This window comes from Temnothorax nylanderi, unplaced genomic scaffold (genome assembly GCF_030848795.1).
Source record: "Temnothorax nylanderi isolate EJ_2023f unplaced genomic scaffold, tnyl_v1.0 TNYL_tig0300_pilon, whole genome shotgun sequence".
Lineage (NCBI taxonomy): Eukaryota > Metazoa > Arthropoda > Insecta > Hymenoptera > Formicidae > Temnothorax > Temnothorax nylanderi.
The window spans coordinates 100,629-116,349 of NW_027249362.1; the positions used below are offsets into that span (position 1 = coordinate 100,629).

The following is a 15,721-nucleotide window of genomic DNA, read 5'->3' on the forward strand; positions in this document are numbered from 1 at the left end:
TAGAAACTTTATAAAGCTGGGTCTAATCAACAAAATCTTAAATAATTATATATAAAATAGGGGTAGAAAAGACTGAAGAATATAATAGAATTAGAAAAGTTGCCAAGAATATAATAAAACTATAAATAGCCCGATATTTAAAAATTTGCAACACATATTTCATATATAAAAGAAATTATAGACCTTTGATCGTGTATAAAAATGGATCTAATCAATCAAATCTTAAAGAATTATATATGAAATAAGGGTAGAAAAGACTGGTCTTTCTATCCCTAAAATAATAAAGAGGATTTACAAAATATTAAGCATGGTTTTGAAGATAAAATATTTAATTTTGCGCAAATATGCATGTACGCACGCACACCCCTATATACATTCGCCCGCGCGCGCACACAAACAAACACACACACACACACACTCATTCACAAACACAAATACGCTTTAAGAAGTATAGGCGACGTTTTTTGAATTTGGCGATAAATCGGTAAATCGTGTTTTTCTACATCAGATGGATTTTTTATATAATTGTAGCTATCGCATTTATCATTAGCATCGACAATAAACTCCAATTCTGTAGTAAAGTTTCTGTTATATTAAAAAAAAAAATTATTGTCAATGTTTATATTGTTTTTTTTATACAAAGGTGTTTGTAGTAAGTACTCCAAAGCTTCACAAATTTTTGCTGGTTTTATAGTTTCATACATGTAATCAGATTTATGTTCCATGTGCCTTTTCAGTTTTAATTGAATAGTCGACATTTCATCAAAAGTTCTAGGTAAAACATTTATCATCTCAATAATTTCAACTGGGATATTAACTATACTTCCTTTTAGTGATAATTGAGGATTAATAGCATACGGTTGAAATGCTTTTATTTGCATGAACGGAATATATTTTTTGCATGTCTTGCAGACGTATTCCGATGAGTTATTAACAATTTGATTAATAAATTCATTAATTGCAATCTTTGTGTCACTGAATTTATTTCGTATTTTCGTAATATTAAAACGTTCTACTGATTTAAAAAAAAAACAAATTTTCGCAACACACACATACTATATCTGGTCCAAATTTTCTGTTTTTTAAAAATTTCATTATCAATACATTATGATAATATTCAGTATCTTTGATGCCACTATTTATTTTATTCCGAACAGAATTGCTGTAGTTTTCTCGATATCTAAAAAAATCGTCAAGTCTTAATAATCTTTTACGTTCAATATCAAAAATTTTTTCATTAGCGTTGTAGTTAAGATCTTCCCGTAACGTTCGCAAAACTTGTATTCTATCTCTATTTTTGATTTGTTCATTTATCTGGTAACTTGTATCTTTTCTTTTGACTTTTATTCTTTGTAGATTTTTGTCTTTCTCTGCTTCTTTAAATACTTGATTTCGACGTTTATTTCTTATTCTTTGCTGATTCCAGTCTCTTTCTTTTTTTTTTATACATAGGATCTTGACGTATTTGCGTCATGCGTTGTCTGTTTTTTTGTCTTTCGGCTTCCTTGTATGACGAAGGATCTATTCGTATTCTTTTTACGCGTTCTACTGCTTTTCCTCTTTCTTTACTTTGTTGTTGTATATTTTCTTTTATCATATTTTCAATTTCATCATTCTTTATATTATTAATATCACTGTCATTTGTTATTTTTTTATTAATAACATTTTGCGTATCGTTTTTATCAGTCGAAAAACAATCATATTCACGTTTACGTTTCATGTTTCTTTTTTTGGTATTTTTCTTTTGTTCTTTTTCTTTATATTCTTTATCAGATCGTAATTTACTCATCAAAAGTTTATTATTATTATTTTTTAAATTTACACTTTTTTTCTTTAATTTTGGCATTTTAATAGTTAAATTTAGTTGCCTTTTTTATCAAATATTTTTTTTTCTTATGCCAACTCACCTTTTCACTTTCTTTTTGGTTTCCTTTATTTTTATTTATTTTTATCTGCTGTTTTTCTATCTCTCACGTTCTAATTCTGTTGAAAAAGTAGAAGGAATAAAGGTAATTTACTCGCAATCACTCTGTTATGTATCTTTAATATTGTCATATTAATATTGTATTTGTAATTTCAGTTCTTTACTGTTAAGATACAATTTCACGTGCTGCTAAAACAAGCAATTTAAACGACAGATTTGTTGCTCCCCGCGGAAAAAACACGTTTACCATGTCCTTGGCTTACCACTTTCATTATGCAGTAGAGCTTTGGTTTATATTAATACTGTACCACAAAAAGAGCGTGTCCGTATGTTGAAAAATGAAAAACATTTAAGAAAACTAAGTGACGATTCAACAGATATATACTACAAAAATATAATTGAAAAGTACGAGAATAGAAATTTTCATAAATTTTCAGATGTTTGTCTGGCCGAATACGCATCTAATTGTGAAGAAAAAAAGAGTACATACAAAAGTGATAGCGATGATGATTATGATGAAGACAAAGAAATTAGAGAACGGAAAGGACATAAAATTATTAGATTTCGTCGTTACAAATTGCAAGAAGATCGATATAATTATTTCAGAGAACAGGTTTTATTGTTCTTGCCTTGGAAAAACGAAATAGATGATGTAGAGACAAAAGATTGTGAAAAAATTTATATAGAAAATATTCATTTAATTGAAAAAAATAGAAAAAATTTTTCAGTGATAGGTGATGCAGAAATTGACAATGCACTGACTCAAGCACAAAGAGATCAACCAGAAATAGAAGATGAGGAGGAAGAATCTTTTATGAAAACAAAAATCCAAAAAGAACAAGAGATAGATATATTTGGTCAAACAGGTGTAGCGGATTGTTCAAAGGAAAGTAGAAGAAAAATAAGTAGTCCTCCTAAAGCCACAAAAGAAGAAATGATGAATATACTTCAAAAATTAAATGATAAACAAAGAGAAATTGCAATGCATATTTTACATTGTTTCAAAACTAATAATTTACCAATTAAACTATACATTAGCGGAGTGAAAACTATACATCACCTAGTGAAAAGAACAATTCGTTAAAAATATTATTATGCGCACCCTCAGGAAAAGCAGCATTTCTAATAGGTGGCGTAACGTTACACACTGCTTTTGCATTACCAATTACACAGTATGGAGGACAAATGCCAGAACTGTCAGCAGACGTGGAAAATACTATTCGAGAAAACTTATTTGAATTAAAATTAGTAATTATAGATGAAATATCGATGGTGGGTAGTACGATGTTTAGTCGGATCGATACAAGATTAAGACAAATAATGGGTCGTAATACAAGTTTTGGTGGCGTTTCTGTCCTAATGGTCGGCGATCTTTATCAATTACCACCAGTTATGGATACTTCAATATATTTATGCCCAAAATCGTGCATGTTAAGCTTATTTTCAGAAAATGTTCTATGGAATGAATTTGATTATTTTGAGTTGACAGAAATAATGAGACAAAAAGAAGATAAAACATTTATTGAAACTCTTAACAATCTTGCAAGAGGAACAATGTCTGAAAATAATATTGCACTAATTAAGTCTAGAGAAACGTCAGAGGAAAATGTTCCAAAAGATGCAATCAGATTATATGCTGATAATCGTTCAGTAGATAGTTTTAATCAATTAAAAATTAATTTAAAAAACGGTAAAACTTATGAATGTATAGCCAAAGACACAGTTTTAGGAAAAGTTAACAGTAAATTGAGAAATAAATTACTAACGTCGTTAAAAAAAAAAAAGAACAGAATGTGGTGGCTTGGCTTACAAAGTAGTATTAAAAGTAGGTATTAAATACATGATAGTTACTAATATAGATGTTGAAGATGGCCTAGTTAACGGAGCTTGTGGCATATTGAAAAACATAACGTTTAAACAAGGTACAGAAGAACCAATTAAAATATGGCTAGATTTCAATAATAATAGAATTGGTATGGAACAGCGGAGACCATACGTAAAGTATATTAATAAAAATTCTCTGGAAAAGTGTTTGGTTCCTATATCATCACTTTCTGTCGTATTAAACATTAATGAAAGAATGGGGTATCAAATCGTAAGACAACAATTTCCCATCACACCCGCCGAAGCTTTGACAATACATAAAAGCCAAGGTCAAACTTACGAAAAAGTATATATGTATAGATTTACGAAATAATTGTCGTATGACGAGGCCAATGCTATACGTAGCATTGAGTAGAGTGACAAAATTATCGAATTTATACATTCTTGGAAGTTTAACACCTCCAAAAAAACCATCCACAGATAATTCTTTGGAGTTAGAAATAAAACGACTAAGAGAAGAGAAGTATCTTAAATTATCATATTCAAAAGTAATAGAAGGAAATCAAATAAAAATTATATACCAGAACGTACGATCTCTGAATAAAAATCTAATGAATATATCTTGTGATAAATGGTATAAACAAGCCGATTTATTAGTTTTTGCAGAATCACAAACAATCACAACAGATGATTTGACATTTGAAGGATTTAATATTTTATTCCGAACAGATAATTATGATAAACGTTTACCAAAAGGAATAATATGTTTTATCAGAAAAGAATTGAACGCATTTATAGATGATCACATACAAAAAGATGAAATTATAAATGGACAATACCGTCATGTAGACTTAATACGTATAACCATAAATGAGGTGGAAATCATTACTGGTTATAAGTCTCCATCAGCACCTAGAACTATGTTTGTGCATGAACTAAATAATATTTTAAGCAAGTCAGTAAGTAATGAAAGAATTATAATAGGTGACTTCAATTATGACTCATATAATGAAAGAGGATTTTTTGAAAAACATTTAAATAAATTACACTTTAAACGTGCAATTGGCACACAAGTATCAACTACAAAGTTCAATACGCAGATAGATGTAATATTTATATCAGAGGGAATATTAAATTATAGTGCTGGAGTATACAAAACTTATTTCTCAGATCATAAACCTATTTTTATTGGATTAAATAAGCAGAACAAAATATCAAAACCAAACGTATTTGAAGTATTCAGGGAAGATATTTCTAATAACAAGAATAAAAATAATTCAGAAGAATACTTAATTAATATAACGTCCTGTCATACTAATGAGGCATTTATAAACGATAACGAAAAATGTGTAGAGATTTACCAACCACCACAAACTCTAGAAGAGAACGTGTTAGAAGAAGATTCGTGGCTAGATGATAGACCTTTAAACGAAATTATGAAGATAATAGAGAATAAAACTCACTTTCAGCGTGTTGATGTACTATTTATTACTGGTTTACATTAGGTTGATTCGATCTTTATGCCAGATGTTCAGATTGTTGGAGGTCTTCAAGCCGGCAATCACTGGCACTGTATTTATTATAACGGAGATAAACTTCATATATATGATAGTTTGTATTTTGCAACACACTTATAATAATCTGTCATTATTTGAACAAAACTACATAAAAAAGCGATACCCTAATTTGAACACGAACAATGTTATATTTGAAAAAGTTACAAAGCAACCGGACTTAGCATCGTGTGTATATTTGCAGCAGCATTTGCTATATCAATAGCAAGAGGAGAAAATCCATCTAATAAAAAATATTCAATAAATATGCAAAACATGCGTAGACATTGTCTGAGAGTTATTAAAGAAAAAGAATTACTGCCTTTTCCGGAAGAATAATAATTTATGGTAATATTTTAAATAAAGAAAACATATACAAGTAATTCTATTACAACATGTTTAACATATTATTATGTTAATTTGTAAAAAAATTATGTCTGCAACATTGTGTTTGAACAAGGCATCGTATCTGAACAAGACATTGCATTTGAACAAGGCATTATATTTGTCACAGACGAGTGTATAAACAATATAATGTCTGCACAAAACATCGTGTCTGAACAAGACATCGTGTCTGAACAAAGCATCGTGTCTAAACAAGGCATCGTGTCTGAACAAGACATCGAGTCTGAACAAGACATCATGTCTAAACAAGGCATCGTGTCTGAACAAGACATCAAGTCTGAACAAGACATCGTGTCTGAACAAGACATCAAGTCTGAACAAGACATCGTGTCTAAAGAAGACATCGTGTCTGAACAAGACATCGTGTCTGAACAAGGTACCGTGTCTGAACAAGACATCAAGTCTGAACAAGAAATCGTGTCTAAACAAAGTATTGTGTCTGAACAAGACATCGAGTCTAAACAAGACATCGTGTCTGAACAAGGCATCTTGTCTGAACAAGACATCATATTTGTCACAAAGACGAACGTGTACAAAATAATATTAGAAAATGATCGAGTTTTTATATGTATACACATATACAGTAAAAAATATAATAAATAGAAAAAATATTCTAAATTTTTTCTTTTTTGACGAATAAATTCGATGTTATAGTTATAATCATAAAAATTCGATTACATCCTAATATTATTTTTTAGTGGATTAGGCCTACAGGGGAAACCACTTAAAAAAAAAACGCGTCAACAATAGTACCTCATAGGTGACGAGGAAATCTATTGTCGTGATTTTACAAACGTCGGTTAACTTTAAACTTTAGTTTACTCACTTACTATTCGTACTATCTCTTTCTAAGGAGAACAGTTAGAACATCTCAAGTCTCAATAAATGGGACATCAAAAAATGATGTTTTAAGATAATAAAAAAGTGTGCAAGTAGAAACTTGCACATTGCTTCCTCATAGTTATTAAGTGTGCAAGTAGAAACTTGCACATTGCTTCCTCATAGTTCTTAAATGTGCAAATAGAAACTTGCACATTGCTTCCTCATAGTTCTTAAGTGTGCAAGCAGAAACTTGCAATTGCTTCCTTATAGTTTTTAGGTGTGCAAGTAGAAACTTGCACATTACTTCGTCACAATTTTTAAGTATGCAAATTATTTTTAGGTGTGCAAGTAGAAACCTGCACATTGCTTCCTTATAGTTTTTAAGTGTGCAAGTAGAAACCTGCACATATTGCTTCCTTATAGTATTTAAGTGTGCAAGTAGAAACCTTCGCTCTATGAGGAAGCCAAAACAAATAAATACTAATAATTATACATCGAATAAAATACAAGCTTCCTCATAGAGGAAGCTTTGTAAGCGAAGGTTTCTACTTGCACACTTAAATACTATAAGGAAGCAATATGTGCAGGTTTCTACTTGCACACTTAAAAACTATAAGGAAGCAATGTGCAGGTTTCTACTTGCACACCTAAAAATAATTTGCATACTTAAAAATTGTGACGAAGTAATGTGCAAGTTTCTACTTGCACACCTAAAAACTATAAGGAAGCAATTGCAAGTTTCTGCTTGCACACTTAAGAACTATGAGGAAGCAATGTGCAAGTTTCTATTTGCACATTTAAGAATTATGAGGAAGCAATGTGCAAGTTTCTACTTGCACACTTAATAACTATGAGGAAGCAATGTGCAAGTTTCTACTTGTTTTTATGATATATATAAGTTAGATTCTCATGTTTAGTTTTACTTTTTCATAATAGGCATCTAATAAAGAAGCAGATTATCTTAATAAGACGTGTCTTGGAGTTAAAAAATTACGATTGGAGTTGGCTGCGAAACATACAAGCATTATTCCTCCTGAAGATCCTATTCTTGTCGAAGTTAAAAAGTATTTACATATGTCAAAATCTGTTATCGAAGATCCTCTACAATGGTAGAATAAAATGAAGTTGTCACTGCCGAATTTGTACAAATTGGTATGCTGCATTTATGCCATACCGATTACAAGTTCAGCATCTGAACGCGCGTTTTCTTCTGCAGGTTTGCTTATCACAGCAAAACGTTCTTTGTTAAAACCATCAAAATCTAATAAAATATTATTTATTCACGATAATTTCAAATTAATAAAAGATATGTATTTAAAGTCAGTAAAATAAGTTTTACATTAAGTATAAGTTATATTATTCATATTATTTATACAACTTAATATGTGAAGAAATGTTTAATAAGTAAGAGAGAAAGAAGTCTGATATCTGATGGTTATACAGTGAATTACATTTTATTTTTGTTACGTATGATGGTCAGGAATAACATTTTAAGATAAATTTTATTTTCTTTTGTGAAAGAAAAGATATTCGTAATGCTAATAAAGTGATCGTATTTTGAAAACAAGTGCTGAGTATTTATTGTTTGCTATTTTTGTTCATATTATTTATGAAAAGTTAAAATTGAACTTTATTTTAAGTCAGGAGGATTTAAAAAAATGTACTAACGCCGCCGTTCGCCGTCGCCGCCGATAAATTTATCATCCGCCAATTCCGCCGCCGCTGAAAGAGAAAATTATCGGCAAACTTGCCGCCGCCAAGCTATTTTGCTTCAAACGCCGCAATTCACTACCATTCACTATTGCGCTGTTCATAGAGCCTGTAAACTAGAGCTCCTTATTTCACGTGTACACGGGTACACGAATTACACGTGTAATTAACATTTACGTGTATAAACACGTGTATCGTGTACCCGCGTGTATTACACGTGTACACGGGTTACACGTGTTTTAAAAACACGAATAAATAAATTAGTAAATAAATCAATAAATAAATATTAAAATTAATGAATAAATAAGTAAGAAAGTTCGAATTTCACACTAATCTTATATTTATATGACATAACATTTACTAGATATTTAACAAAGAAAATAAGATTATTCGCAATTAGCAAAGTTATTTATCATTGCTTCATAAAGAAAAACTTATAATTTAAAATTTTGTATTTTATAATAACAATATAAATTTAAAATTTTTTTAATTGCAAATAGATATAAATTTCTGTTTATTGGCCATTTAATACACACATTGGTGGAATATAATAAGAACGTATCTTCAAAAGTAACAAAATTTTTTATTGAAAAATATATTTTTAACCCTTCACCTGCATACGTTTTTTAGAACCTTCCTAGTTCTAAATGGGTCTGTCGTGTCCGACGTTATTTTTCCTACTTTAAAGTATTTTAAAAAATCTGAAAAAATTCACAAAACATCTGTCTACATTGTAATTGACGATTTTATATTTATTTTGATAAACATCGTTTATTTAATATTTTATTTTTAATAAACTTTAAATAAGAATAAAGGAAAGAGATGGATTTGTTTAAAAATTTGTAATTTCTTCTATGCAGTATCTATAAAAAAATCTATTTAAGATTTTTTACTTCAGAGATAAGCGTTAAAAAAAATAATGCGGATTGATATCTTCAAAAAAGAGGCGCACATTAGAGAGAGAAGAAGATAGGCAGCAAGAGTAATGAGGGAAGTGTGGGGGATAGGAAAGAGGATGTGGAAAAAGGACTGCAAAAGAAGAATCTGGCTATATGACACCCTGATATGGACGGTGATGGGATACGGAGCAGAAATATGGGGATGGAAGGAAAGGAGAGAGGTTGAAGGTATTCAAGAGAGATATCTAAGATGGGTAATCGGAGTAAACTGGAGGACGCCGGGATATATGGTCAGAGACGAGCTAGAAAGAGAGAAAATGAGAGCTAGAGCAAGCAAAAGAGCATGGAGGTTTGAAAGAAAACTGGGAGAAGGTAGAGGAGGAGAAATAGCGAGAAAGTGTATGGAAGAAATGAAAGAGAGATGGAAGAGAGGAAGGATAATAGGAAAATGGGAGCATGAGAGAAAAGACTACTTGGAAGGGATCGGAGTAGAAACGGAAGAAGAAGAAGAGCTTGAGGAGGAGGAATTGGAAAAGAAGGAGAAAGAGAAGGATAGACAAGAAAGGATGGAAAAGATCACGAAATCGAAGTACAACAGGTGGTATAAGAATATAAGGAAGGAAGGGATCCCGGACTATTTAAAGAAAGGATGGGAGGAAGCGAGATGGAGCAGGGTGGCAAGATTCAGACTTGGTAATGAAGTGAGGGAGGGACTATACTGGGGTGAAGAGGAGGATAGAAGGTGCAGGATGTGTGGGAGGGAGGAGGAAACATGGGAACACATATGGGAGGAGTGTGCCAGATGGGAGGAGTGGGACGGAGAGGGATGGCAAGACGTGGTGGGTAGACTGCTGGGAGAGAAGGGGGAGGGAGAGAAATGGATGAAAGCAGTAGAGGAAATGAGACAAGAGGAGAGAGGGAGAAGAACGGAAAGTGCAGGGGGAAGAGCCAATAACCTCCCGAAAGAGGACTAAGCAGGACGAGACATCGAAAAGGAATGAAGGGAACCTACGTCGAGGTAGATAAGCAGGGGAACATAAAGGATAGATAAGCAGGTAGGGGAACAACAAGAGAGGAGGAAGTGAAAAGGAAGATGAGGGAGGTATAAAAGAATGTATTCTATTAGATTGAATGAACGGAGCAGAATGAGCCGATACAATACTCCTTTAACCCGGGAGAAAGAGAAAGTGGTACTAGAGGTGAGAATAGCGGAAATGGCAAGGCGGGTACACAATGCACGCCGCCACAACGGGTAAAATGGATCGGCGGCAAGGTCGAGAGTGCGATGGAAGAGAGTAACAGATCGAGGAAAACAGGCGAGAAGTGCACGTGGCGAGAATAAAGGTGATAAGAAAGCGACAGTAAAAGAAGCAAGGCAGGAACAGCAGAAAGAGTTGACGACGGAGGAGTAAAGGTAAAGAGCGGCAGAAAGAGTTATCTAAGGAATTGAATGAGAGAGACGGGCAGAGGACAGGAGGAGGAGAAAGGTACATATAAGCAGAGGTATTAATCAGACATTTTCTACTATCCACAGATACCGCAGGAAGGAAGTAGAGGAATGATGAGCAGAAAAGTGGCGTTAACAGTCGACAGGGAGGTGATAGAGGCGATAATAGACGAACGACTGAAAGATCTCAAGAGAGAAATAAAGGAGCTGAAGAAGGAGAGGGACGCGATGGATAGAAGGATGAACAGAATGGAACAAGACCAAGGCAAAAGGAAGAGGGACGAGAGCGAAGAGAGAGGGGATAACACATACAAGAGAAAATGGTGTTTCAAAGACAATGAGGAGAGCGAGGAAGAAAAAAGAAAGAAAAACATTATAATTAGAGTCGAGAAAGTGATATGGGGGGAAGGCGGCACAAACCTGAGCAAAGTGCAGAAGCTGATATCGAAAAGATTGAAGATGGAGGTGGAATTGAAGGAGGTGAGCGTGCTAGGGCAGAGAGGGGAATGGCTCACGATGCTGCTAAAGTTGGGAAACGAGGATGACAAATGGAAAGTGTTAGATGCAAGAAGAAGAGAAGGAAGCAGAATGAGAGTAAAAATGGACGAAGACAAGTCACTGGAGGATAGGATCAAAGAAAGAAAAGAGAGAGAAAAGAGAAAGGAATGGAAGGAGAAGCAAAACAGAAAGTCAAGCAGGTCAGCAGAGGATGAAATTTCAAAAAAGATGGAAGAAAATCTTCTAATGATTTCCGACGAGGAAGAGGAGGGATCGGAGGGAAGGAGCTGGAAGTGGTAGGGAGGGGGATAACAAAATGCAAAAATTGTAAAGGGTTGGGTACGTCTCTATAAAACGCCAAACTAATGTATTGTATGTATTATATGTAATGGGTGACGGGAATTATTGTAAAGGGTTGGGTACGTCCCTACAAAACGCCCTTTTGGACCCCATGTGGGTAATAAAGTACACGTTATCAATCAATCAATCAATCAATATCTTCAAAAAAGTTGAATTATTCAGGAGGATCAAAATGGTACTTTTTAGGTAGAAAAAATTATTGATAAATAAAAAATTAAAGATAAAATTATATAATACTAGCTTTTTCGCCCGCGCTTCGCGCGGGCTCAAAAGCTCTTCCTTCTTTTCTCCGAATAGTAATATTTACCTAAAAAAAATTCATTTTTTGAGACCTTTTTTAGACAACTTTGTATGAGGGCCCTTTGTCCCCGGGCTCAGAGCTCTTCCCAAAACCCTCTACGGTCTAAGTTAGAGTATCATGAGATAGTACACCAAATTTGGTTGTTCTAATTTGAAAACTGTGAGAGTAGAATAATAATATCACAAATTAAATTGATCATCAAATTTTAAACGCAACTGATGCTAATAAACATTCTTTCCCAGCAGACATTTTCCCCTCGCTTCGACCCCTTCCCAAAACCCTCTATGGGCTAATTTATTAGACAGTAGACGATGTTTTTGCCCCGAATAATAATATTTACCCCCAAAACATTTTTTTTTGGAAAAGAGACCTTTTTTAGACAATTTTGTATAAAAGCCCTTTTATTTTTTTATTTTTATTTTTATTTTCTTATATTAATTTATTCTTCATCGACATCATCCTCGAAAAATTAGACAAATTTTGATACCGGTTTCCAGAAAATCGGTCCATTAATAAATAAGTAGTTCGCGGTCAGACAGACAGACATTAGAAAAATTTTGGGACCGGTTTCCCAAAACCGATTTCCCAAAATAACATTTTTTGTGAAAAATGAAACTTTTTTTTGAAAAAAGGAACCATACAAATTATGTATATTTCCCGAAAAATTTCGGAACCGATTTTTAAAAATAATTCTTTAAGATTCGGTTTAAAAATCAGTAACAAAAAATAATACACATCATTGCCATCCCCAGAAAATTCTACCCCTGTTTCATATATAATTCTTTAAGATTCGGTCCATTAACGAATAAGTAGTTCGTGGTCAAACTTCTTTTTTTTTGAAAAAAGAAACCCTAAAAATTACATATATTTCCCGAAAAATTTCGAAACCGATTTCCAAAAAATCGCTAACAAAAAAAATAATACACATTGCTATCCCCAGAAAATTCTACCCTCTCTATTATTTTCATGAATGCGGGATATCTTTTTAAACATATATTTACCCTGTTTCATATATAATTCAATTAAGCAAACATACATACACACCAATTCACAAAAATACTATAAATTGAAAGATATCACTTTTTTTATCGACTGAAATTCGATTCCGTCGTATACAATTCTTTGAGATTCACTCAATTATTTTCTAAAAAATTGGAAAAATTTTGTAACTGATTTCCAAAAAGATCGGTAACGAAAAATTATACACTTTAAATTATGGCACTCCCCGGGAAATTCTACCCCTATTTTATATACAATTCTTTAAAATTCGGTCAATTATTTCCCAAAAATTGGAAATATTTCTGATACCAGTTTCCAAAAAGATCGGTAACGAAAAATTATACACTTTATGGCACTCCCCGGGAAATTCTACCCCTGTTTTATATACAATTCTTTAAGATTCGGTCAATTATTTCCCGAAAAATTGGAAAAATTTCGGATACCGGTTCCCAAAAAGATCGGTTACGAAAAACTATACACTCTATAGCACTCCCCGGAAAATTCTACCCCTGTTTCATATATAATTCTTTAAAATTCGGTTGAAAACTGTAGATTTGCATAGCGGACAAACATACAAACATACATTCATCTATATATATAAAGGAAGATGTCCTGACTGACTGACTGACTCACTGACTCATCAACGCCCAGCCCAAACCCCTGAACCGAATTTTTACCAAAAGTATATGAAATAGGGGTAGAATTTTCCGCGGAGTGCCACTATGTGTATAGTTTTTTGTTACCGATTTTCTGGAAACCGGTTTTTCTAATTTTTCTAATTTTTCGGGAAATAATTCACCAAATCTCAAAGAATTATAGATCAAATTTCTACCAAAAGTATATGAAATAGGGATAGAATTTTCCGGGGAGTGCCACTATGTGTATAGTTTTTTGTTACCGATTTTCTGGAAACCGGTTTTTTTAATTTTTCGGGAAATAATTGACCGAATCTTAAAGAATTATAGATCAAACAGGGGTAGAATTTTCCGGGGAGTGTTATAAAGTGTATAGTTTTTCGTAACCGATCTTTTTGGGAACCGGTTTTTTTAATTTTTCCAATTTTTCGGGAAATAATCGAGAGAGGGAGAGGGAGAGAGAGAGGAGAGAGAGAGAGAGAGAGAGAGAGAGAGAGAGAGAGAGAGAGAGAGAGAGAGAGAGAGAGAGAGAGAGAGAGAGAGAGAGAGAGAGAGAGAGAGAGAGAGAGAGAGAGAGAGAGAGAGAGAGAGAGAGAGAGAGAGAGAGAGAGAGAGAGAGAGAGAGAGAGAGAGAGAGAGAGAGAGAGAGATTATTTGTGTGTCTTATTACATATGTCCTCCGGGGCGAAGCCCTTATTACATATGTTCTCCGGGGCGAAGCCCGGGTAACCAGCTAGTTTATATATATAGATAAAGTGTAATTAATACATGCATATACTTAATATAAATTAAAGCAGGAGCCCCTTAAGCCTAGAAAAAAATCCATCCTATGTTATTTTTATGTTCTAGGCTTTCAAAAAATACAAAAATATTCTGAGTTACTTGTCAACATCTATATTACAATATAGGTATTCAATAAGTTTTAAAGCCAAATATTGAACCTAATTGTTTATACAAAGCAAAATTTGAACACAAATGGGAAAAAATAAAAATTTGTGTAAAAATGTATAACTTTGCAACGAATAAATATTAATAAAAATTATTACAGAGTTTTGTACTTCAGTTTTTGATCTTTCAAAAAAATGTAGTCTTATTTGGGTCGATTCCAAAAAGTAGGTATAATTATTTTCACAAATGAAAGTGGTGTTTAGAGGGGTTTATTCGTATGCTAAATACAGAGAAAAATAAAATTTAACTTGCTTTTGCTAACAAATAAATTTTTATTGTAAAAAAGTTGTTAGTTATATAAAATATCATTACAAATATAAAAGAAAATTATAAATAAAAAGTAAATATCGTCTTGTTCGGCGTTTCTCTCCGCCATTTTGTAAATAATACTCTATTAATGATAGAAGTATTTTAATTAGCAAAAACTATTGTAGGATTATTAATAAATGGTTGTGGAGTCGGAGTAAATGATTAGCGTTATATTTATTCTGAGCAAGTTATAAAGATTAATTAACAAAACGATGGAGTGAATAAGTTACGATGCAAATATGAACTCTTAACTCTGTCTTTTCCGATCACTCGTATATATAGTCTCGTATCTCGGACGAACGTAACTCTTACTGTCTTACAATAGTCTCGTAGCAAAACGTGCTACGTTAATACTGTCTTACAATCTGATATAATCACTCGCGCGACTCGTTACTTTGGATTGCTCTGTACTGCTCGACTTGCTCTTTCTGGCTCTCTCCGACTGACTCTTAAGGGGATGCTGGAGCCGCAGACGAACTCGATCAGCGTCGATAAAGAAGTGCTCACCGATTCTTACACATACCTACAGAGCGCCTGCTCTAGGGCTACCCGTTATACTGATCCGTATGTTTTTGGCTGAATTCGGGGAGACGCGTAACATGTGCATATGAAATTTTCAAACACACTTTTTTCTTATATTAAAGTTCGTAGCTCATTTCTGTAAGCGCAGGATTCTTTTTTATTGTATTTCCGAGACCGCTGCCAGGTTTTTGTATACGTACACAGTCTAAAACTTTTATGTGCAGCAAATGTTGTCATGAGTCGACCACAGAATCGAAAATAAAACTGTAATTTTCTAATTTTTTTTCGTTTTTCATACGCAAATGGTGTCTGCGGTATTCGTTATCGTCCATACTTTAATTCTGGACAAAAAATTTTTAATTCGGTGAAATCAATCAAAAGATTAGTGTGTCTGAAAATTTCGCGGTAAAACAGAGCTGTCTCCAGCATCCCCTTAACGATCGGAGCGGTCGACGCGCACAACTTCGCGAAACGTTCGATACGTGATCTTCGATCATCGATTACCGACCGGGCACGGAAAATAATCTCACACTATTAAAAATATAGTAAAAAAATAAAAAAAACG

General features: G+C 33.1%; 1 protein-coding gene across 2 annotated transcripts; it reads left to right on the forward strand.

Moving 5' to 3' along the window:
- The first annotated feature begins 9,232 nt into the window (after positions 1-9,232).
- Positions 9,233-11,412, forward strand: LOC139780836 (uncharacterized). 2 transcript variants are annotated; one of them, XR_011720353.1, is made up of 2 exons: positions 9,233-10,551; positions 10,672-11,412. XR_011720353.1 is itself a non-coding variant. In XM_071719545.1 (2 exons), exon 2 carries the CDS (start codon positions 10,696-10,698, stop codon positions 11,380-11,382), a length of 687 nt encoding a protein of 228 aa, XP_071575646.1. In that variant the 5' UTR covers positions 9,402-10,551; positions 10,672-10,695; the 3' UTR covers positions 11,383-11,412. The 2 variants fall into 2 exon arrangements, 1 of the variants encoding a protein (XP_071575646.1); XM_071719545.1 differs by having other exon boundaries at positions 9,402-10,551.
- The last annotated feature ends 4,309 nt before the right edge of the window (positions 11,413-15,721 follow it).